The sequence below is a fragment of the Cyprinus carpio genome, chromosome A11 (genome assembly GCF_018340385.1).
Source record: "Cyprinus carpio isolate SPL01 chromosome A11, ASM1834038v1, whole genome shotgun sequence".
In the NCBI taxonomy this organism is placed as follows: Eukaryota; Metazoa; Chordata; class Actinopteri; order Cypriniformes; family Cyprinidae; genus Cyprinus; species Cyprinus carpio.
In genome coordinates, this window is record NC_056582.1 from 367,779 (window position 1) to 391,125 (window position 23,347).

General features: G+C 41.0%; 1 protein-coding gene across 1 annotated transcript in view; it reads right to left on the bottom strand.

The window, feature by feature from the left end:
• Positions 1–21,818, bottom strand: part of LOC122146547 (angiomotin-like protein 1) — a 34,534-nt gene extending 12,716 nt beyond the window's left edge. Inside the window, exons 1-2 of the mRNA XM_042765763.1 lie at positions 21,794–21,818; positions 21,502–21,585 (exon numbers count right to left, since the gene is read on the bottom strand). Of these exons, the coding sequence (XP_042621697.1) occupies positions 21,502–21,585; positions 21,794–21,818 (109 nt within the window). The remainder of the gene's footprint in view (positions 1–21,501; positions 21,586–21,793) is intronic.
• Between the last annotated feature and the right edge of the window lie 1,529 nt (positions 21,819–23,347).

Sequence of the window (23,347 nt, forward strand, 5' to 3'; positions counted from 1 at the left end):
TCTGTAATACTGCACTACTTCAGTACTGTATAATGTATATACTGTGCATAGCTGTACATGTGTCATATAGTGTATTCACATATATTTATATTTGTATGAATGTACTGTATATATTGTACTGTACACTGGCAATGACAATAAAGTTAATCTAATCTAACCTAATATTTTAACATGACAGATGAAATGTAACGGAAACACTGAGCACTCTTAATACAATGAAATGTATTTATATTTATTTGCTTCAACACTGATACTGAAATTTAAAAAAAAAACTTTCAAATTTAAAAAAAAAACAGGAATTACAATCTGTGGTGAAAAAAAAATCTCAGCAAGAAAACACCACCATAAAACAAAATGGCCATATAAAATTTCTAATAATTTAAGCAGAACTTGCATAATATACTATATCAAAGAATGGCCACGGTATAACATAGATGAGTCTGAGTTACTCTTTCCACATCATTTCTAATCTCTTGTACTTGCTCAACATTTCTAAACAAAAGTCCAACATCTGACCTTTTCAGCTGCAAATCATTAATCAAATCTTTGAAGTCGAGCTCTCTAGCCAACTCGCTCTCAATGGAAAGCATAGCAAGACTGCAAAGCCTTTCTTGAGACATTGTAGACCTCAAGTAGTTTTTTATCAGTTTTAATTTGCTGAATGCCCTCTCCCCACCAGCAACAGTCACTGCTGGTTCATTTGACTCTGTTTGGAACGAGGCATGATTTTGACAAAGTGCGTTTGACTGCATTGAACGTTTAACTAAAACTGTGTTTTGTTATTTTTTCCAGCGTTTTCTGACCTAACATGGGGAGAAAATTGAGTTCCCTTATCATGCACTTTTAAACTAGAACGGCCACCAGCAGTCATTTTAACCGCAACATTTAAACTTATGGTAATTATCTTTAACACTAGAATGAACAAGGCATCATTTTGACAGTTTTGAAATTTGCATAGTCAATAACTTTGTCTAAATAAATCACAAAGCCTTGCTGCTCCCTGACTTTCCCTAAAACTAGATGAATTTTCATTAAAACTAGTTTAAATATTTATTGTGTGAATAAAAACAGAAATATAATCATTTCTACCTATAACGTCCACAGGCAGCCATTTTGCGCTGTTTAAATTGAGTTTTGCCGACGGTCTGGATCAGATAATGTGAAAGTATCATGTGAAGATGGTTGGCAGAGATGAATCATGCTGTATTTGACAATATAGGGGACATTGTAGTAATACAACTCCACATCATCTTCAAGAGATGCACTGAAACCTCACAAACAGCTGATAGTAGTTTGTACAGTAGCTGGCAGAGGATTTTTTATCAGAGTTCAGGAAGTTAGACTGCTTGCAAGACAGGTGCAACAGCGTGGACCGCAGCAGGGGTGCTGAAAGTGGGCGCCGCACTCGTACAAATGCCGCCGACACCGGCTGCATGTGAGGCAAAGCCGTGCACCCGCTGCACCCTGCTCTATCAAAACCTGCTAACTTATCGAAAAATGCTACCGTAGAGACCTAGGGCCTCATGTACAAAGCGTGCGTACGCACAGAAAAGTGCCGTAGGCTACGATCATTGTCACGGGCGGTCCACAGTACAATTTAGGCCTACTTACAAACCCACCTTTTCTTGTGAAATATTGGGTAACATACTGTCGACCCTTTGCCTCTTTCACTTCTCTTATTTTTTTCTCTTTCCGTTTTTGACTTCCAGATTTTTGAGGCATTTTCACATCCTCTGTCAAGTTGAATCTGCAGGCGCTATAAGTGAAGTCAAGCTGTTTGTGTTGCCTTGGTTACTGGATACAATTTGGGCGGACTGAACCATTTTATGATAATCGAGAGGGGGAGAGGGGCCCACGGACGTTTGTGTTTCCTAAACAAATAAAAAAATTTGACACCAGGAAACAGCAAATAGAATAATTTAAAGTTAATAATTTTTACTATCAATTTTTTTTTAAGCACCACAATTTTATTGGGGGCTTCTCTGGGCCCCCTCTTAGTCATGGGCCCCGAGAATCGTCATCGTTTACCCCCCCTTTACAGCGCCCCAGTATATATGTATATATATTTTTTTTTACAACACATTTCCTTGTGTGTTTTTGCCAACGTGAATTACCGTAGATGTTCTTTCTGTGTGCATGTTTGATATATTTGATAAATTTCTTGCTGCCAACAGTTGGCGCTATGATTGTAACTAATTATTGGCATGTAGAATATCTTCAGGCCAGGACTCTTACCAAACATGTGAAGTTTGGGGCAGATCGGACATTGCATGTTTTAAGTTAGTGTAAAACAAGTAATTTCATGTTGCCAGCAGGTGGCGCTATGACTATAAGTCAATATTGGCCTTAAGATGAATTCAGGCCAGGACTCTTATCAAACGTGAAGTTTGGGGCAGATCGGACATTGTATGTTGAAGTTAGTTTAAAACAAGTCATTTCCTGTTGCCAGCAGGTGGCGGTATGATTATAACTGAAATATTGGCGTTAAGATATCTTCAGGCCATGACTCTTATCAAACATGTGAAGTTTAGGGCAGATCAGACAGTGCATGTTTAAGTTAGCGTGAAACAAGACATTTCCTGTTGCCAGCAGGTGGCGCTATAATTATAATTGAATTTTGGCATGTAGATGTCTTCAGGCCAGGACTCTTACCAAACATGTGAAGTTTGGGGCAGATCGGACATTGCATGCATGAGTTACAACAACTTCCTGTTTCATAGTATTAATAGCATGCTTTTACACTTAGTAAATGTTGCTAGCATGTTTGAGAATATTTCTAGCATGTTTTACACACAATGGCATATTTTACTGTGTTGCTAACAGTGCATAACAGTGTAAAACATCACTTCCTGTTTCCAGTAGGTGGTGCTATAACTATAACCAAATATGAGCATGCAGATGTCTTCAGGCCAGGACTCAAATCAAACATGTGAAGTTTGAGGCAGATTGGACATTGTATGCATGAGTTACAGTAATATTCTGTATCACTGCATTAATAGCATGTTTTAACACTTTTAGCATGCTTCTAGAATGTTGCCAACCTATTTAACACTTGTTAATGCTTTTTATTATGTTGCTAGGAGTCCATAACAGTGTTAAACATGTCACTTCCAGTTGCCAGCAGGTGGCGCTATGACTATAATTGAATACGGACATGTAGGTGTGTTCAGGACAGCACTCTTATCAAACTTGTTAAATTTGGTGCAGATTGGACACTGCATGCCTGAGTTACAGTAACTTCCTGTTTCACTTTATTAATAGCATGCTTTAGCACTTAGCTAAGTCCTGCTAGCATGTTTTAATATGTTTCTAGCATGTTGCCAGTGAGTTTAGCACTTCCTGACACTTTTTAATATGTTGCTAGGAGTCCATAACAGTGTTAAACATGAAACCTCCTGTTGCCAGCAGGTGGCGGATGACTATAACCGAATACGAGCATGTTGATGTGTTCCGGACAGTACTCTTATCAAATTTGTAAAATTTCGGGCAGATTGGATATTGCTTGCCTGAGTTACAGCAACTTCCTGTTCCCTTATCAAAAGCTACACTCGATGCTGCGCTCAATAGCGCTAATGAGAACATTCTTTGTTCGACAGGTTGTGAAGCATGTGTGTCAAACACGCCAAGAATTGGCTTAAATAACCTCGGTAGGTGACGTCATTGATTACGTGCACCTGCAGGTTATAAATAGACGTGAAACGGACACATCTTCAGGTTTCTTTGTCTTCAGAGACCGCATTGTGTGTGTGTGTGTGTCGTGTCACGCTGCTGAAAAGCATTATAGTTTAAAAGGAAGCATGTGCTGATAAAAAAAAAAAAAAAAAAAAAAAAAAAAAAAGAAGAAAAGTTTTAAACAACTTATTTTTCTTGCTGATTCTATAAGAGATGCGTGCCTCACTCTCTATGGCCGATCTCTGAGGAGAAATCCCATGTTTATTGTTTGGAAGAAAGCAGGGCTGCTGTCGCGTTCTAGAGTGGCAGATGTGAGCACCGCGGTTCAACTTCCTATCCGCGCTAGGCTCTTTTCTCTCACGAGGAACGAGCTGCTTCCCGCTCATTAAGATCGCGCTTTGATCTGGCTGAGGATTAAAGTACCGGGCAAAACCCCCTCTCTCATGTTCTCGCCAGTCAGATCGGAAGGTTCTCGCGGCCCCACCTCCAAGCGTGCCCAGGCACTTCTTCTTCTGATTGGGCAGAGGCTGCTGTAGCTCTTGCTTTTGTTGTAATGGACATTGAGAGTGCACTCTCCTAGCGCTCCTCTCGCGATTATAAGCACATGAGGAGTTACTAGGTGGTGACTCGTGTAGTGACCAGATAAAAGCCTTAAAATGAGGTTTTGTACATATTGATTTCCTAGGTGAGAGAGACGCTAACAGGCTATCTCTCCCCTATAGGAGCAACATCGGTTAAAAAATAAAAATGAATTAAATAAATAAAAATATATATAAAATATATATACAAAGACAGCAATTGCTCCCTGCCAAGCTATGTAGCAACATCTACACTTGGATGGAACGCATTTTCATGCTGTGGGTCAGACTAGTGCTGCCCTGCACACCAAGGGTTCTGCAGGCGCATCAGGCTGATCTTCTTAAAGATCTGAGCGCTAGAAGGAGACTTTTAATACGTTTCTCACTCACTGTGCTCAAGTGTCAGGGCTGTCAAGAAAAAAAAAAAAACAGTCTCGACCCGATCCGGCTCCTCTGGGGCAGGAGGCTCAAAGAAAGAGTGTGGCGAGTTGTGCGCCCCCTCGTAAGACTGGGGAGCAGCTTGTAGCACTTGGCAGCCACAGATGGAGCTGGACCAAAGTACCGTCATTACGACCAAAGCAAGGGCCTTAGGCTGTGCCCAGGACAAAGGGTGTGTCCCCTCAGGGAGGGCCATGGAAAATTCCAACAGAAGTGTAGGGCTCCTTCCTGGCACCCTTAGGGGATCACTGAACAACCTCCGCCACCACCGGTGTTTCGGAGGGCAGTGGCCTCCAGTGAAGTGTTACATGCTCTGTTGTCTCCTGCCACGTACCAGGACACCAGACATCTAACCCCCACCAACAAACAAAGTGTCAAAATTAGTGCCCCTTTCGGAGAAGCTGGCAGCGTGGAAGCTACTGCCAAATATCTCCCCATGAGTGGAAAGGACTGTAGCGAAAGGTTACAGGATTCAGTTTGCATATCGTCCAACGGCGTGGTCTCTACTTCTGTGAAACCGGAACGTGCATATCTGTTGACACAGGAATTGCAGACTCTGTTGGTCAAAGGGGCCATAGAATGTGTTCCCCTGCCAGACAGAGAGTCAGGCTATTAAAGTCGGTATTTCTTGGTTACCAACAAAGACGGGGGCTGCGTCCAATTTTAGATCTTCGCGGGTTGAACCGCTACCAACAAAAAACAAACAAAATAAACAGGCTAACAATCAAGATTATTGTTTCTCAGATCCAATCAGAGGATTGGTTTGTGACAATTGATCTGTGAGGACACGCATTTTTCATATAAAAATATTGCCACAATATTCGCTTTTTGAATATTTAGGTTTGCTTTTGGGGGCGAAGCTTACCAGTATCAGGTTTCTTCCATTCGGCCTAGCCTTGTCATCCCGCACTTACACAAAATCCATGGATGTACCTCTGGCTCCTCTATGACTCCAGAGCATCCACATTTTAAATTATATAAACGACTGGCTGATTCTGACCCAGTCTCAAGAGCTTGCGCTTCGACATTGGGATGTCGTCCTAGCTCATCTCGAATCTCTGGGGTTGAGAATTAATGCCAAGAAAAGTATTCTCTCTCCTGTCCAGAGGACAACATATGTGGGGGTTGTATAGGATTCGATCACGATGCTGGCATAGATGTCTCCTGCACATGTCGAATCCATTCTGAACACCCTAAAGAAACATCAAGCTAGGCCAGAAAGTCACTGTTCATTCATCACTTTCAGAAAGTTTTAGGTCTCATGGCAGCTGCATCCACGGTGATACCTTTGGGCCTCCTGCACATGAGATTGTTTCAGTTGTGGCTCAGAGCCAGGGGATTTCATCCAAGGGCCAATCCCCAGAGGGCAAATAAGGGTTACGCGCCAGGGGGCTTCGTACCTATCTATGTGGTTTCAGACCCCGGTTTTCTGACTTTGGGTCCACTCTAGGTCCGTGTTGTCATCGCAAGATGCTTATGACAGATGCTTCCCTCATGGGCTGGGGAGCGTCTTAGATGGCCGTCCAGCCCAGGGGATCTGGAGAGGTCATCTTCTCAAATTGGCACATCAATTGCCTCGAAATGAAGACTGTATTTCTGGCCCTGAAATACTTCCTCCAGTAGTTAAGAGGCTACCATGTCCTAGTGCGGGTGGACAACACATCTGTAGTCTCTTACATAGATCGCCAGGGCAGACTGCGGTAGCGCCGCTTGAATGAGTTAGCGCAGCAGGTTCTGCTTTGAGCACAGGACAAGTTCCTGTCCCTCAGGGCGATTTACATTCCTGGGCATATGAATGTGGGAGCAGACTTGCTGTCCGACAAGCCGACTGTGAAACCGGGGAATGGAATCTCCACCCCAAGTAGTCCAGTCAAATCTGGAAAGATTTTAAGTAGCAGAGGTGGACCTCTTTACGTCACAGGAGAGAGGCACTATGTCCCCTCACTACTTCTCGTCTGACTCTATGCAGCTCCCCGGTTCTGGATGCCGATGGCCCATGCATGGCACAGACTGTGTCTTTAAAGCACATATCCTCCGATTGCTCTGCTCCCGGGAGGCAGTCCTGGCCAAGGTCCGTCGACAGGGGGTCTCAACCTCTTACTGATAGCGCCCCGTGGCCGACCAGAGTATGGTTCTCAGATCTAATACTCTTCCTCGATGCGCTCTCGATGGGCAATTCCAGTTATGGCCATTACCCCCTCTCTAGAGAGAATTGGGGATTTACAGGCTTTGTCAGTCCTGCCATCCTGCTTAGGTTTTGCCCTGGGCGAGTCAAAGTTATTTTGGCATCCTCACCCTAATTATCCTCCGAAGGTACCTTTTCTCGACCATAACATCGTGGTCATTCTCGAAGCCTTCTGTCCTCCGCCATTCACGACGCGGAGCAGGAAAAGACTTCACTTACTGTGTCCAGTACGTGCTCTTCAAATTACGTCCACCGCACTATCCAGTGGGCCGTAAGTCAGAGCCAACTTTTCACATGCCTGGGGGCCGCAACCGGGGGGCAGCTGCCACCAGGCAAACAATTTCACATTGGGTGAGGGATGCTATTGCCCCTAGCCTACGAGGGCGCGTGTTCAAACTTCGCCTCTAGAGTTAGTGCCATTCAACCAGGGGGGTTGCATCTTCAATGGCTTTGGCAAGAGGTGTGCCTTGCAGTAAAAACAATTGTGATGCGGCAGGTTGGTCCTCTCCCGTACACATTTGTCAATTCCTAAAGCTTGGATGTCCATGCCACTCCGGGCTCGCATGTCCTTTAGGTCGACATCCCAGAGTCCTGTCTGAGACTCTTCACTGTTGTGCGCACACACTACACAACCCTGGGGGTCCGACACTTTACCGTGCGGCGGCGCGTTGGTATCTCGTTCCCATAAGCGCTATTGAGCGCAGGCATCGAGTGTGCTTTTGTATAAGGGAATGTCCTCGGGTGACTTGACTGTAACCCTGTTACCTGAAAAAAAAAAGCGGGAACGAGATGCCTGCGCCTCAACGCTGCACTTTTGACGTGCCTGGACGTCTCCTTCAGACAAAGGGGGAACCTGAAGATGTGTCCGTTTCACGTCTATTTTATAACCTGCAGTTGCACGTAATTCAATTACGTCACCTACCGAGGTTATTAAACACCAATTCTTGCCAGTGTTTGACACACATGCTTCACAACCGGTCGAACAAAGAATGAAGTCTCAGTAGCGCTATTTGAGCGCAGATTCTCGTTCCCCCCCGCTTTTTCAGGGAACAAGGGTTACAGTCCAGTAAACCGAGACTTGTCACGAATTAGTAGTGTAGTGAACACCAGACAAACTCGTATTTCCTCAAGACCAGTTACATGGCCAGGGCCCTCTAACTCTACTGCGGGTGGAGGGAGATGTGCCCCACTGTGATTGAATTCCTGGTGTAGAACATAAACAATTGTTTCAGAACCATCAGATAAGATTCAAGACCACTGCCGACACCTCTAGGCAGGACAGGAAGGGAGACCTTCTGCCCCCCAGACGACCACTAAGACAGGACGTCTCAGTTGGACTATGGGTTGACCCTCACCCAGCACAACCCTCCAAGGTTTAGGAAATGACTGCCCATAAAAATTCCTCCAAATCTCTGTATTTGCAACAATAGGTGACCGCAAAACAAAGAGAGGCCACAAAGAATCTATCCAAATCATTCATCCCCATGTTTGGATGACCTTAATACAGATGCAAACTGCAAGGGATTCAGTTCATCCTCAGATGAAGTACCAGAGTCGGTTGAATGACCAGTGACCCTCTTAACACAACCTACTTCACAGGAGCTGACTGTAACATTCTGGTATGTATAGGAATAGTTCAACAGGTTCCCTATCAAGTTGGGACTTATTTTGTTCCCCCTGATGTTTGGTATCATTTTGAAATAGTTTTGGTAAAGAAATACTGCATGGGGTGAAATGTTTAAACGACACTTGTTACCTTTGTACGTGCCAATGTATGCACATGAGTCTCCCACACTAGTGCGGGCAACACCATGGCCCATCTTGGACACAGGTGGGCCAATCACATTCCTGGAATGGAGAGGCGCCCGATTCCATCCTCCTCTATCAGAAACGATAAAAAGGTCTCCTGCCCACAGACACTACTCCCGGTTCTGAGTCCTGTACCGGGAAGACTAGCAAACAGAAACACTCCCGGTGTTCTGGGTCTTTCGTCCAGAAAGACACTAACAAGAAACACTAAAGTTCTGAGGTCTCCAGTACTTCCAGAGAGACAGTAGTCAGATAACAGCCTTCTGAGTTTTTGGCCTTGACCCGGGAGGAAAGCAGACTTCAACACGATTATAGTTTCAACTCACTCCTGAGTGTAATAAAACCCTTCGTATTGATTTGGCTGCCCTTAAGTTGCAAAGGACCCCGCAGTGACGGACCCAGTCTGAGTCTTGCCCACTCTCCAAAAGTCAGTGCAGGCCCAGTCCCCAAAGGGACCTCCACAGTGGCAGACACGTCCTGAAATCACGGCCATCCTCAACTACGCAGCCAGGTCTGGCAAGGACCCCATGAAGACCCATCCTGACCCGAGCTGCCAGGCCATTTTCTAAGGACCCCCCGTGGCACCAAAAGAAGTTTCAGCTTTCTCCAGGTCAGCGCCAAAAATATCAACGGCTTCCCGGGAAACTAACTCTGCTGTGCCCTCCCCCCTGCACGCAGTGTGCATCACCAGGGGAAAGACGTCTCTTACCACTGGAACGATCCCTCGCTGTTGGAACCGTAATTATCCACTTACCCAACCGGGTCTTTCATAAAGACCTTAGCTTTAGTGTTATACTGGCAGCCTATGTTTTTCAAACATGTTACAGATAACATTTACTTGGAGGTCAGCATTACAACTAATGTATATTAGAATAGTATAATAGGTTATTATTATCGTATACATAATATATTATGTGTTCAGAGATAATAAATTAAGCAGTTTATTTTCAGTAATTCCGCACCAGAGCCCTTAAGTGGTTTCCCCATTAGCAACAATGCCAATTGAATCTCATTCCATTGCCACATTCAAGCCCAAAACAGCATCACATTCAGCCATTCTGTGTTCATTCCATTGTTATTTGAGTCTTGGTATTATATTGGTCATCTATTTCTCATGAGCCGAGTGCATATCATTTATTGATATCATTGACTAGTTGTTGTCTTTACTCTTGCATACTACTATTGCTTTACATGTAATCTTATTAAAATTGTGTCTTCTTTCTTTGTGTTATAATCCAAGGCTCTTTACTAGCTAGCAGAACGCCACCAACCTTTCAGACCATCTCCCTCCAGTGTGGTGAATTCAAATTGTTTGACAGACGCTTGTGGGAAATACGCCCACATTGCCCAATTGAACAGTCTTTGACTGCGTGCACTAAACTAAGTGAGGAGGTGGGCATTGGTCAGGTCTGATATACTCATACCCGCACCTTGAGTGACGTTGTGATCTCAAAAATCTCAAGACGTAAGACTCACTTACGACAGTAGCATGCTTTAGCACTAAGCTAAATGTTGCTAGCATGTTTTTTAGTATATTTCTCGAGGATGTTGCCAGCCTATTTAACACTTGTTCGATGCTTTTTAATATGTTCCTAGGAAGTCCAATTACAGTGTTAACCATGTCACTTCCGTGTTGCCAGCACAGGTGGTGCTATGATTATAAACTAGAATTTGGGCATGGGGTTTTGTGTTAGGACAGAACACCTATCAAACGTGTGAAGTTTGGGCAGAGATCGGACATTGCTTGCCTGAGTACAGCAACTTGCTGTTTCAATGCGCAACATCAAACTTTGTCAGGCCACCAGGGACATTGCCCTGGTTCTTCTAGATCTTCGCAATTTAATTTCACAACTTTCTTATGATGACCCTCACCAAATTTGAAGATAATCCGATTAAAACTAGTTTGTCAAAGGACGAGGCATGGAAATGAATGGCAAAAACTACACAAAAATCGTACAGGAAATTCAAAATAACATACTTCCTGTTGGGTTTTGGATTTTGTATCAAGATACTTTTTTGTAGGCAATGGTGTGTTTGCCCACACCCACTTCAGATGTAAATCAGATGTAAATTTTTGCCAGTTCTGATGTGTGTCAAAGTTTTTGTGCGTTTTGGAGTAATGTTTAGGCCCTCAAAAATGAGAGAAGGAGAAGGAGAAGGAGAAGAAGAAGAAGAAGAAGAAGAAGGAGAAGGAGAAGGAGAAGGAGAAGGAGGAAACAGAGCAAGAGAAGATGAAGGAGACAAAGAAAGAAGAAACAAGCAATTCCTAATCCGGGCCTTAATAACAATAATAAAATCAAGAGCCAGATCACGTAAACTAACTATTGTAATATCAGCGTCAGGTAAGATTACTCATGTTCATTTATGCACTCAATTACGTAATGTTTTAATTACAGATGTACCTTTTTGAAACTTAAACAAGGGTTTACTAACAAATAAATAATAATAATAAATATAGATGCAAGCAGCGATGTGGCGGGCGCCAGCCCATCAGTGCAAACTCCACCTCCGGTGGCATCAGGAAAAACTGTTCCCAGCAGCAAAATGCATTTACAGTAACCCTTTCTGGCAGTCTGGGTTTAAGGGATTACGACAATTAAAGGGGTAATTAACCCCATCAAGACTGGTGAAAGGGGACACAAATAGAACAATATAGTAAACTGTAGTAAAAATTATTAATAAGGTTTCAGGGTTTATTAACATTAATGTATTAATTGAAAACAGAAAAACAATATTATATAGCATTTCCTTAATGTCAGTTAATATTCCTAAAACTTAAACAGTTAATACAATTGTTTTAATCTCTTAACAGTAGTTAATTCACTGTGAACTTACATCAACAAACTTAATTATTCTGTGAAAATATATTGTTCATTGTTCGTTCATGTTAGTTAATGCAGTTACTAAGTTCAACAAATTAGGAAAAGTGGTCTACCAAAACCTTTCATGATTTACACTGCGTACATAGTTAATAGGCACGTTAGGCAACCTTTGTTCCAAGGCACATTTTGACACGTTCCAAACCACATCAATCTTTATAACTAACTATTAATGTTGTATTTAAATCATTTAGGAGGGATAGATAAGTGGTTATGGAGGGCTGGAAGAGAAAATCTCCTTAATTCAGTGTGCAGAATTATTAGGCACTTTTCTTTTAACAGATGAAAATAAGCCAAACAAAAAAAAAACAAAAACAACGCGGTTTAACAAAAAATTGTAAATCCCCATGAGAAAGAGTCCAAACTAATGCAATACAGAAATTGCAAGGTAAGGGCATGAACATTGCGACAAAAAATGCGTCACAATGACAGCTTGGATAAGAAAATAAACATGGTAACCTGCAAAGGAAATGACGACTTATGTCGCACAGACTTAATTTTTAGTCAATTACTGCAAGACCCCGTTTCAAGGATAGGAGATGGACTTAAAATGCGCTCCTAAAATTTACTGCCATATTCTGGAAGATAAAATGCTTCAAACAAGAGGATGTGGTTTGCTGGGCCTTCAGAGTCACTTCACAATTATGCGTCCATAAAGACTATAAAAATGATATACAGCTTAATATACAGTCTTTCACAATACTTCAGCATGGTTATTCGAATTAAGTGAGGGTCTATTTTTTAGGATTTTTTATTACCCAAGCAAAGTCCTCCTCAGAACCTGACACCTTGTAATTCTGGAGACTCTCGGAAAGTTGCAGTTCTGGAAAATGGTGGTGCTGGAGACTAAATGCTTCCGACGGGTTTCACTCCTAATTCTTCACAATAATTCTTATAATTCACCAATAATTCTCTAATAATTAGTTTGCAGTTAACGTTTTGTGCTTTTCTGTCTTCCATATTTTTGGGGGGTTTTTTTATCTGACCCCGCTGACCCAGGTGAGTCATTTTTTTTGCTGTTCAGAGTTGTAATGTCTTAACTTGTGCAATTTCTGTTTGGGCAACTTCGTTTTTTAAAGTTTCATGGGGATTTACTAATTTTTGACTTTTCAGTCTGATTTAACTCTCTTTTTGTTAGCTCATTTTATCAGTTAAAGAAAACATGTCCTAATAATTCAGCACACGCGGACGTATATGGATTTTTAAACTTCCAGCCGGGCATTAGCCAATTATTCTCACTCATAAATGATTACATACAAAATGAATAGCAGTTATTAAGATTAATGTGGTTTGGGATTGGTTAAAATGTGCCTTGGAAAAAAAAACATGCTTGACTGTGTGAATACTTTCCGGTACCCACTGTATATTGGTGCCATCATTAGAACATTGCACAGTGGGCACATTACATTAACAGTAACCCTCCTGGCCAGGCTGGTTTGCTAGGATACAGCAATTAAGGGTGTTTTACATCCAAACATCAAGATTCACACACCAATATATAAAAACTTTGGGTAACACTTTACAATCAGGTTTCAGTTATTCGGTTAAACTATATTAATTAACACGAAAACATAATTAATAGCATTTATTACTATTACTTTATACTATTGAGTTTTATCTGTTGACCATTCGTTAATACAATGTGACTTAACATGAAAATTTTATTAACTACCAATCAACAACCAATTATAAGCTGCTGTAAAATCAAATGTTTCATGTCATTTAGTTTTTGTCAGTTAAGCACTTACTACTGTTTAACAAATGATACATTATGAAAGCAGTTCTATTAAAACCGTAAATGATTTAAAGCATTTTAATTATAATGATTTTTGATTTATAACATTTGTGACCATTTTTTGCCTATGCATTACAGATTAGTCTTAATCTGGCTGTACCCTGAACTGTTTTACTGTTACTGTTTAAACCATCAAAACGTTTAAAACAGACACCCGCCCCCACCCCACCCACCCACACTTAGCCCACACACAAATCAACAAAACCTCACCGCATCTCCTCACACAACACAAAACACACACACACAATCCAAAACAAATAAACATACAACCTATCTTTACTAAAGGAGACTGTCACTCTACAACTGACCCAAGAGGGGACCATCGTTTTGGTCATTTTGGGAGAAACACCAAGGACATACAAATTTTTATTTTAAGAAACTTTTCTATGTACTGGAAGGAATGAAAAAAATAAAAAAAACATGCCAAAAGTGGGTGGCCTGACGTTCTTTGAGCGACATCTACCTATCCAACAGCCGGGACCTCCACAGCACGCAATGCAACTGTGTGTGGAAACCACAAGGGGCATTGTTACCGAAGTGTTTATTCACAATCTATAACTTTATTAAATGCAACTCTAACACATAAAAACATTCACGACTTTATCACCATTGAAAAATTTTAAAAATTATTCCTGATAGACATCCAAAATGCTTAATAAATTAGTGATAACCCGCAGATATTTGTCCCCTGGCTTGACACAATACAAATACACATCTCACCGTATTTTGCATCAAAAAAACACATTAATGGGAAGCTCCTATCGAGATGATACTTTTATCAGACAGACAGACAGACAGACAGATAGACAGACAGATAGACAGACAGATAGATAGATAGGTATATAATAGTATGATAGATAGATAGAGTAAGATAGATAGATAGATCGATAGATAGAGATAGATAGCTAGATAGATAGAAGATAGATAGATCGAAGCGATTGGAATAGTGCTAATTTTACTTCACAATAAAGGATAGATAGAATAGTGCTAACGTTCTGCAAAACACTGTATGTGTCCCCCTGTTAGATGTAAACTGCGAAGTGGTCTTTGGTTGCTTGACATTTCTTGACAATTTCAGTTGATTTGAAAACGTTTAATTGAATTAGTTACTAAATTAATTGTTACCAATCACATATTTTGTAACATTGTATTATCCCATTGCCATTGCATCAGAGAATAGTGAAATGTGAAAAAGTTGTTAAATGTAAAGTTAACCAAACTGGCATCGCACTTCACCATCGAACATGGTGACCAGTGTGGCTTTAGTTTAGTGAATCACTACTCATGCCAGACCTTTGGTTTTGCTGGGTACGACTAGCATGTACAGTTTAGCCTGGTGTGGACATGGCAATGCAATCGTGAACAACGTGGGTGCCTAAACATGGAAACATCTAAATGAACTGATTTTGTTCAAGTGAAAAAATATTATTTAACATCACTGAACCTAACTTACACACAGTGTAAGTTAGTGTAAGGATTAGTGCACAATTTTTTGTTACTCTAAATTTTCTTGAGCGCGAACAACAAAAACCCTCATTGGCCCATAAGAAACATCAGAGGAGGATTTAATAGGTTTTGTAGTTGTCTATAGCTCTGCATCTTGCTTTAAAAAAGTAAAAAATTGGTGTCTATTTGGCACGTTGAATATAGAGAGAGCACTTACTGTTGCAGTTACTTACACAACTATGTTTCTGTTATTTATGTTGTGTTTTATTTCTTTTCAATTGGTTGTGAAAGTTGTGGCCGAAATGGTCAGAGAGGTTTGACTCCTAAACCTAAGGTTGTGTGTTTGAGTCTCGTGCTCTGGCATCCGTGGTAGAGTTTTAGCCGACGCGGTGCCCTTGATGCAAGGTGCACCGTGTGACCCCCCAACTGCTCCCTGAGGCAACGCCACGCATAAAATCGGCTTGCCCACGCGCAAAGGTGTCTCTGTGTGTGTTTCACTGGCTTTGGATGTGGTTACAATGCAGATAGCAAACAAAAAAAATCAGTCTGAGTATGGGGTTTTTTTCACCATAGACTTGCAATGAAGCAGTTTAAATTTACAGTTAGCATATTCTGACTATTTCTGAATTTAATGGCACTGGTTGATAATAATGGAGCCTCTACATTAAGAGCTTGCATTGAAAAATGTTTCAATGTATTAAACGACTCAGTGTTATTATGTACAAATTAACGACTAAAGTGTTTATGTATTTTTTAACAAATTAAAATCTTCCACTGTTAAAAGGTTAAATTGACGCTGCAGTTGTTACCTTAAAGAGCTGTTTCTGGCTTGTTTTGCTGGTGTAAACTGAAGTGTGTAATTTTTGGTTCAGTGAGGTTAAATACTTAAATGCCCGTATTTTACGTGAGTAGTGGCTTTATCCTAAGCCTGTCTGTTAAACCAGGCCTAAGTGTTTTTTAACGACTAAAGTGCCAATGTTACAAAGTAAAATTTTATACATGCAATTTTCCTTTTGCCTTCACAGTTTCCCACTGTTGTGTCCGCTCAAATAACTAGCTAAAGGTGCTCTTAATAAAGTGCACTTAAAACCGTTTATATGTTGAATTTTTATTAAAAATATACACTGTTTGTGTTGCTTTCCTTTCCCCATAGATAGCACCAATTAATAATTATATCGATATATATATATATATATAATATATATATATGTGTGTGCGTGTGTAGATGTACTAAAATTTGTCCTAAGTATTTTAGCATTTAGAGTGAAATCCTAAAGGCGATAATAATTCAGACATTATTTTGCCTCATTGTCATCCGGGTATTCCTCCTGGATGTTTTGAGCATAGGTAGGTTTTAAGATTTAGAGGAGTTTTAAAAGACCTGTGTTTAATGTATTCAATCTCCCTCTAAAAGCATCAGAGCCGCTCTGGAACAGCAGGCATTCAGACAACGGAGAGTGTGAACAACATGTGGTAATTGGACCCTTACAGTTTCCTGCTCCGCTACAGGGGCGCTGCTATAGAATTGGATTACAAGCACACCACATGTCCCAGGTCCCACACGTGGGCAAATTAATAAAAACTTCACCATAGCTTTTTTTTAACTTGATTTTAGCCATGATTCAAAAGGCATGCCGCAAAAATCCATATTCAAGATCACAATAGCTGACCTTGTTCCTGTTGCAGTCGTAGCTGATTACTGTTAATTAAAGAAGTTGGTTCCGTCTTGATAAAAACAGTTTTTTACCGAGTCTGTAGCTAAAACTACCCTCAAGTTTTTTACAAAAGGTTGGTGGCTATAGAGTTGCCTCCTCCATCCACGCTCTTTATGAGCCTTTTGCCAGTGTCTAGCCTATCATTAATACTGATATGTGTTTTGAGTTTCAATGAAATTCTTAGCATGTTACCTCTGCCTCTAAATCCACCAAAAAGAATGTTCAAGTTTTGACATGTTGCCATAGGCAAACAAATAAATTATAGCATATAAATATCCCCGTCAACAGTTTTATATCGTAACCGCAGTTTGACATTATTCTGAGGATGTTTGAAGCAAATAGAGTAAAAAATAAGATGCTGAATTCAAAGCATTTGAAACACACTGTACACCGTTCCTGCTGCCAGTTGGTGGCACTATAACTTTGGCTCCTAAAGGCAAATCTTGCCATCGGCATCATACATACGAATCGATATACCCTGACTTTTTGATCGAAAATCAGAAAATGTATTGGACATTAATAGACCCTTCCTGTTATTTCTCATTTCTCGCCATAACATGCATCGCCTTGCCAAACGGGCAAACCATTTGAGATATCAATATAATCCTCTTCGCAATTTTAGCATCCCCAATGTCTTTGAGAATCCATGTTCACCGGCGTTTGTGTGGTGAACGGTGTGAACTCCTCAAGAAGTAGATCGACATATTCAGAGGCATGCCTTTTTAAACAGCCTAAATAGCCACGGTCCTTTTTGGGCGGAGCCTATGACATGACTCGTTGGAAAGTTGTTCGGCTCAATGAGATCTTTTTGTTTAACCACGTGTATAAAATTAAGCTCAAAGGTAAATGTATATAAATAATTCCAATTAATATTATGATTATACATATTATATACTGAGATTGTGCAGTAGTAAATTGTAGCAGAATTTAAAGTGCCATCAAACTAATCTTTTCGTCCCAGCGGAACCCTTACGCAATTTCAGTATCAAACTCTAAGAAAGGATATTTCCGTGGCCACAGAAATACGTTCATACAGTATTACTGCATTAGTCAAATACGAATTCGTAAAGGGACATTGATTTTTGCCAGGCAGGATCATTAACTCATGTAATGGTGTGCACAAGATTGTTTATTAACGAAGCACACCTTATAATGCAAGACGATCTAATAAACAGAACAAACATACATACATACAATCACTCATACAGTGGAAAGGGCAAAATGAGATTTGATGGATGATACCATCAGGAAAACCGAGAATGCAGCTAATGAACAGAGTCAGATTTAACCACCTGGAGTAAAATACATCAGCGCCGCCGTTTATGTGTTTAAACGAGGTCTATAGCTTATACTAACCTCTGTTTCATTAAGTTACAATGTATGATACTTGCATTTACCTGGCCTGGAATGAGCGTCTGGATGCAAAAGTCTTGAGTGGGTTTGCGAGGTTCGGTGGGTGTAGGAGTCGCCATTCCCGACATTCATTCTAGTTTTGAGATAACAGATGAATTCCAAAGTTTGTCCCCTGACTCGTTGGTGATTGGGAGTTTCTTTCCCAGTGGAAAGTGACAAGTAGCTAAAAGAGACATCAGCCTGAGATCCTAAGATCTTTGTGGTGTATGGAAAAATTCCAAGCACGAGGCCCATGTTCGTAGACTTGGGCTCCAAGAAGAATTCTAGCTCACATACCTCTCACAGAAGAAAGGAAAAGCATATCGTAGAAAAGGGCTGAACTGCGTGTGGGCCTTGTTTTTAAGTCTAAGATGGTTCAAAGCGGGATGTTTGGAAATACTGGTGGAGTTATACAACCCTTTTTGTGAAAACACTGGTAATTTGCATATGGAACTGGATCCATGAAGTTGATATACAAACTAGACTAGGATATCTTAGAACACTAATTGTTGCATAGGTATCACATACTGTATAATATCCACTCTCGTTTAGATCATCAGAAGCATGAATTAATAGATACTAAAACATGTAAGATTACATGCAACGAGTGGTTCATAAAACCAGCATAAGCCAGCAAGCACCAGCAAGCGTGGCATAAAGTGACGTTGACGTTGACATTCCGCCAAGTTGGTGACCCATACTCAGAATTCGTGCTCTGCATTATAACCCTCCGAAGTGCAGCACTACACAATGCAGTGAACACACACACCACACCGTGTTGACACACACCCCGGAGCAGTGGGGCAGGCCCATTTTATGCTGCGGCGCCCGGGGAGCAGTTTGGGGGTTCGATGCCTCTTGCTCAAGGCACCTAAGGTCATAGTTATTGAAGGTGGAGAGAGAACTGTACAATGCACTCACCCTCACCACAATTCCCTGCGGCCCGAGACTGTCGAACTCACAACCCTTTCGATTGGGAGTCCGACTCTCTAACCATTTAGGCCATGACTTTTCCCACTTTTAATCTTTTAAAAACAGGATACAAGACAAAAATACAATATACAGAACAGTAACACACACCCACATGAACCTGAAATATAATGTGTTCATTCAAAGAAAAAGGTTTTTTCTATGATTAATTAGAGAAGAGTCCATTTTTTTATAGGCAGATACTGTTTCAAGAGAGAACTAGTAGTAGGAGGAAGATCCTCCGCCCACATATTTTTAGGCTGTAAAAGTTATATGGGTCCGGCTGAGTTGTCCATGGTTGCCATGGTAACCATAGGGTCTGGGAGTTCATCGCGCAGACATCCTGGCACCTATATGTTTATTGGCTGAAGGGGTCTCTGCTCATTTGTTGATCTCATGGAATTATTGATTTGTTAAATCAACTGAAAAATGTGTGTATCCTGTATTGGTCCCAGACACTACACGAGTTTTCATATAGAATAGACTGCAAGTTGTGTGTGAGCTATACACCACGTTTTTCAGACTGTGTTTCCAGTGGATGCCTGTAGCGCCCCTGTGCCACACCCAGGTCCGCAGCCTCTGTGGTGTTCCCTAATTGTGCCACAGATTCCAACATGTGTGCCATTTTTCAAGAGTGTTTTTTGAGCATGTTAAAGGCCCCCACAAAAGCCCCATATAGGTAGTAAAAGAACAAAGAGATCCTAAGAAATCAATAGGTCTCCTGCGCCTCTAGTGGCTTGGGCCCATAATAACCCATAGTTACCACACATTAACAGTGGTTTTTGCTATACTTAGCCATTTAGCTTCACCATGGTATTTGTGTGATGCGATACTTCAATGGTAATCATCCGAGATGACTGCTAAGCAATGGCAACGTCATGCAGATATGCGTGATCTCTGTTATAGCCCAGATGTACAAAACATGACCCTCCTACCCTCTGTAATAAACACAGAAGATGTGAGTCCACGGCTGAATTGCTACATGAACATCGCAGACGGTCAGGGTGTGTAAGAATCAAACTCAAACGTAGTTTAGAAACACTTAGGCCTGACCGAAATTGGGACTTAAGTCATGTATAATAAGTAAGGAATATCCCCACTGGATGCATCACAATGCCCGTTGTTGTAATGGTTGTTATATTGGTTTTTTGTCTCGCCATGCTGGGAGACGGCATGACAGTATGTTTAGGGGCGTAACATTTTCCATCACAATGCACTGAGGATAGCTGGCCAATCAGCGTACACCTAGCTTTTCAGAATGATGAAACTTTCGAAAAAATCGATTGCGTTCCAGAAAGTGCGGGCATAGCACGGAAGCAGACAAATAATGTACCATTTGTTGAAATAATGTGGTGTTTTTAAACCTGAACCACATAACACACATTGCATTACAACCAAATACAACAACAATAATGTTCTTTTTAAGCAACGCCATATGAGCCCTTTATAGAACCTCAACCCATTCCATGTTTTTGGTATCTATCAGTTCGTTTTTGGATGATACTAAATGAGCGTATATATTATATGTTGATACCGCATGCAACAGTGAGTGGTTCTTAGATCTTTAATAGTTTTTTTTGCATCGAGCAACCCATCCGGTTTACATATACAAACAATACCATGCTTGAAGTCATAAACGTTGACTCCCCGGAGGTGTGATCTCAATAAAAAACAAATCAAAATAACATAACCTTCACAGAAGTTAAAAGGCCTCTCATCAGTGACCCCCCTTTCATGTTGCTTTTTGACTCTGTCTCTTCTCTCATCAACTTCCCATCTTCCGCGCTTCTTGGTCCCGAGGCAAGGCCAGCCAAGCCTGGGTCAGGTCTCGACTACAGCATGTCTTCACTTTCCAGTTTGAGTTTCTGATCTGTCACTGCTTGTAAATCAATGTCCCATTTACGATCCTGTCTTGTTACAATGCTCTCATGCATTATACTGTAAGAAATTATTTTCTGTGGCCCATGAAAATAAATTTTCTTAGAGCTGATATGCAACTACACTGAATTTTTGCTGGACGAACAGATTGGGTTGATTTGTAATATGAATTCTGGTACAGTACTAATGGCGGCTGATATAAAACAATTACAATTAATTTTAATTAATTTTAATTAATTGTAGCTATTTATATACATTTCCCTTTTGAGCTAATTTGCTACATATGGTACAGTGCTTGCCTGTGAGCACATCTGTCATTCTACATCAAGACTGGCAGAAAAAATAAAAAGTCCTACAAGGCATACTATATCTGACATGTATAAACAAACAACAGAGCGAATTATATTAACTTGAAATTTGTAAAATAATAAATCATTACAGTAGGCTTACACTAGTGAATTGGAGTAAGGCAAGAACACAGTTTTGAAAAGCTGTTTTTATCTAGACGCAATATGGAATTTTCATTATAGCCAGAGAGACAGAGAGAGATTTGAGTGCAAGAGAGGAAGGTACAGGACATTAAGGAAGGGAAGCAGGAAATGGTTTGAGTTTTGAGTTGAGCAGCTAGACACATATTTTTATCGTAATAGTAACCCCAGATTCAGCAAAATGTGTATCAAGCATATTTGTGGGGATGGCGACGTAAGCATATTTTTGTGATGCGCAATAAGAAGTAAAATCTCACTCTGTGAAAGATACAAGTGTCCATCCATCTTGGTCCCTTCGTCTCCTGACTGGCTAGCTGTTGATTTGGCTGTTTCCAAACGATCTGAAAAAACACATGAATAACAAAGATCTGCCACAGGACCCAAGAAACAGCTAAAATAAACTGAATCAACAAACAAACAAATAAATCACCACAAAAATGCACCTATATTATGCTAGAACTTCCAACTCACAAAGTTCAGCGATAAAAATTTGATCCATTTTGAATAAAATGCAGTTTCTTAAAGCATGGCATTTTAAAACAACCTCACCTCTCAAGTCTCGGTTTAAAATCATGAAGACGCCTGATCTCTGCCTCTAGTTTATTCCTCATGGTTTTTTTCCCAGAGCATCCCCTTTTGGATGAGCTCTTCCACTAAACTCTCATATGTCTCTGACAGGTGCACAGTCTCCGCCTCCAACTGGATATACAGCATAAAATCCACACAATAGTATTAGAGCATGCCAGTGTTCTCCTGTCATTGTGCTGTATTGCAATCATACTGGGTCAATCATATTAGTTTGTATTATAAGAGCACTTTAGACAGTAAATAGCCTGTAATAATTAGAAGTTTTGATGATCAGAAACACAAATTCTGTTTTCTTCTTTGCTTTCTAATATTATAAATAGACAGACAGATGGACACACAAACAAAGTACCCGCTGTAATTTGCTGGCCTTCTCATTTTGCTTGTGAAGTTCTTGTCTAAGAAGTCTTTGGTTCTCTTCTTTTCGGATCTCCAGCATCTGCTTGCCATGGCTTACCATGGCAAATGTTTCCCCCGGGAAGAGGCTGTCCAAAAGGCCCCACACAAGAAAACAGCCCCTGAGTCACCAGATCCAGTCTGAGCTGGGGGAAATACCAGGGACTGAGATAGGGATATTGCCTGATACTGTGGCTGAGAAGCCTGTGAGGGCAGGATACAAGTCTCAGAAGTCATGGGACTGGTCTGTGTTTGGTGCTGTGATGTAGTCAAAGGGCACTGTCTAAAATACAGAAAGACAGTGAGTGAAACAGGTGAAAAGTGTAAATTTTTTTAATTTAAAACAGTTCAATAGACAGGAGTTAATTTAATGCAGAGACAACTATAAATAAGTCACTGGTATGTTGGCTTACAGCATAAACACTGAGCCACCATAAAAACATTGTTTGTTTTAATGGCCCAACATGTTAGTGTTTGGCTCAGCCAATGACGTAATAATCCTGTACCCGTAATAACCTGTTTAGGGGAATTTGGAAAGCATTATTTTTGTAGTTCCAATTGGGTGCTGCTAATAGTACAGGTATTACACATTTAACCTTTGAGTTTTCTGTTTACCATTACCTTGCTATACTTCTAAGTGGCAAACTGTCTCTAACATGGCTGCCGTCAAGGTATCACTGTTGAAGTGACCATGTTCCAGAGAGTCCGAGTTGGAGTGTATTGTGGGCGAAAGCATAGTCTGTACCTTGAACTTAGAGGGATATTCTGGGGGAGGACCTATATGATCCAATGTCCACTGTGGCGGGTTTAAGGGTGGTGGTGGAAGTTGTAGAATACTCATGGAGGTCTTACTAGTTAGTGAGAGAGAATCTGCTGTATTATCAGCCCCACAAAGAGTAATGTCTCCTGTGCAAGGTGAATTGGATGGTCCTACACATTGCTTAGCTTCACTGCATTCTAGACTGAGTTGCATGATCCTTTCACTTAGAGAGTGAACATGACCCTGTTTTCAACTCTGCCAGAACCTTCATCACAAATAAATGTACCCCACCAGTGCCTCCTTGCTGGACCGAAGATTGACCCTCCAAAAGGGCCTTCATGGGAACTGCTGAGAGAGAGGTG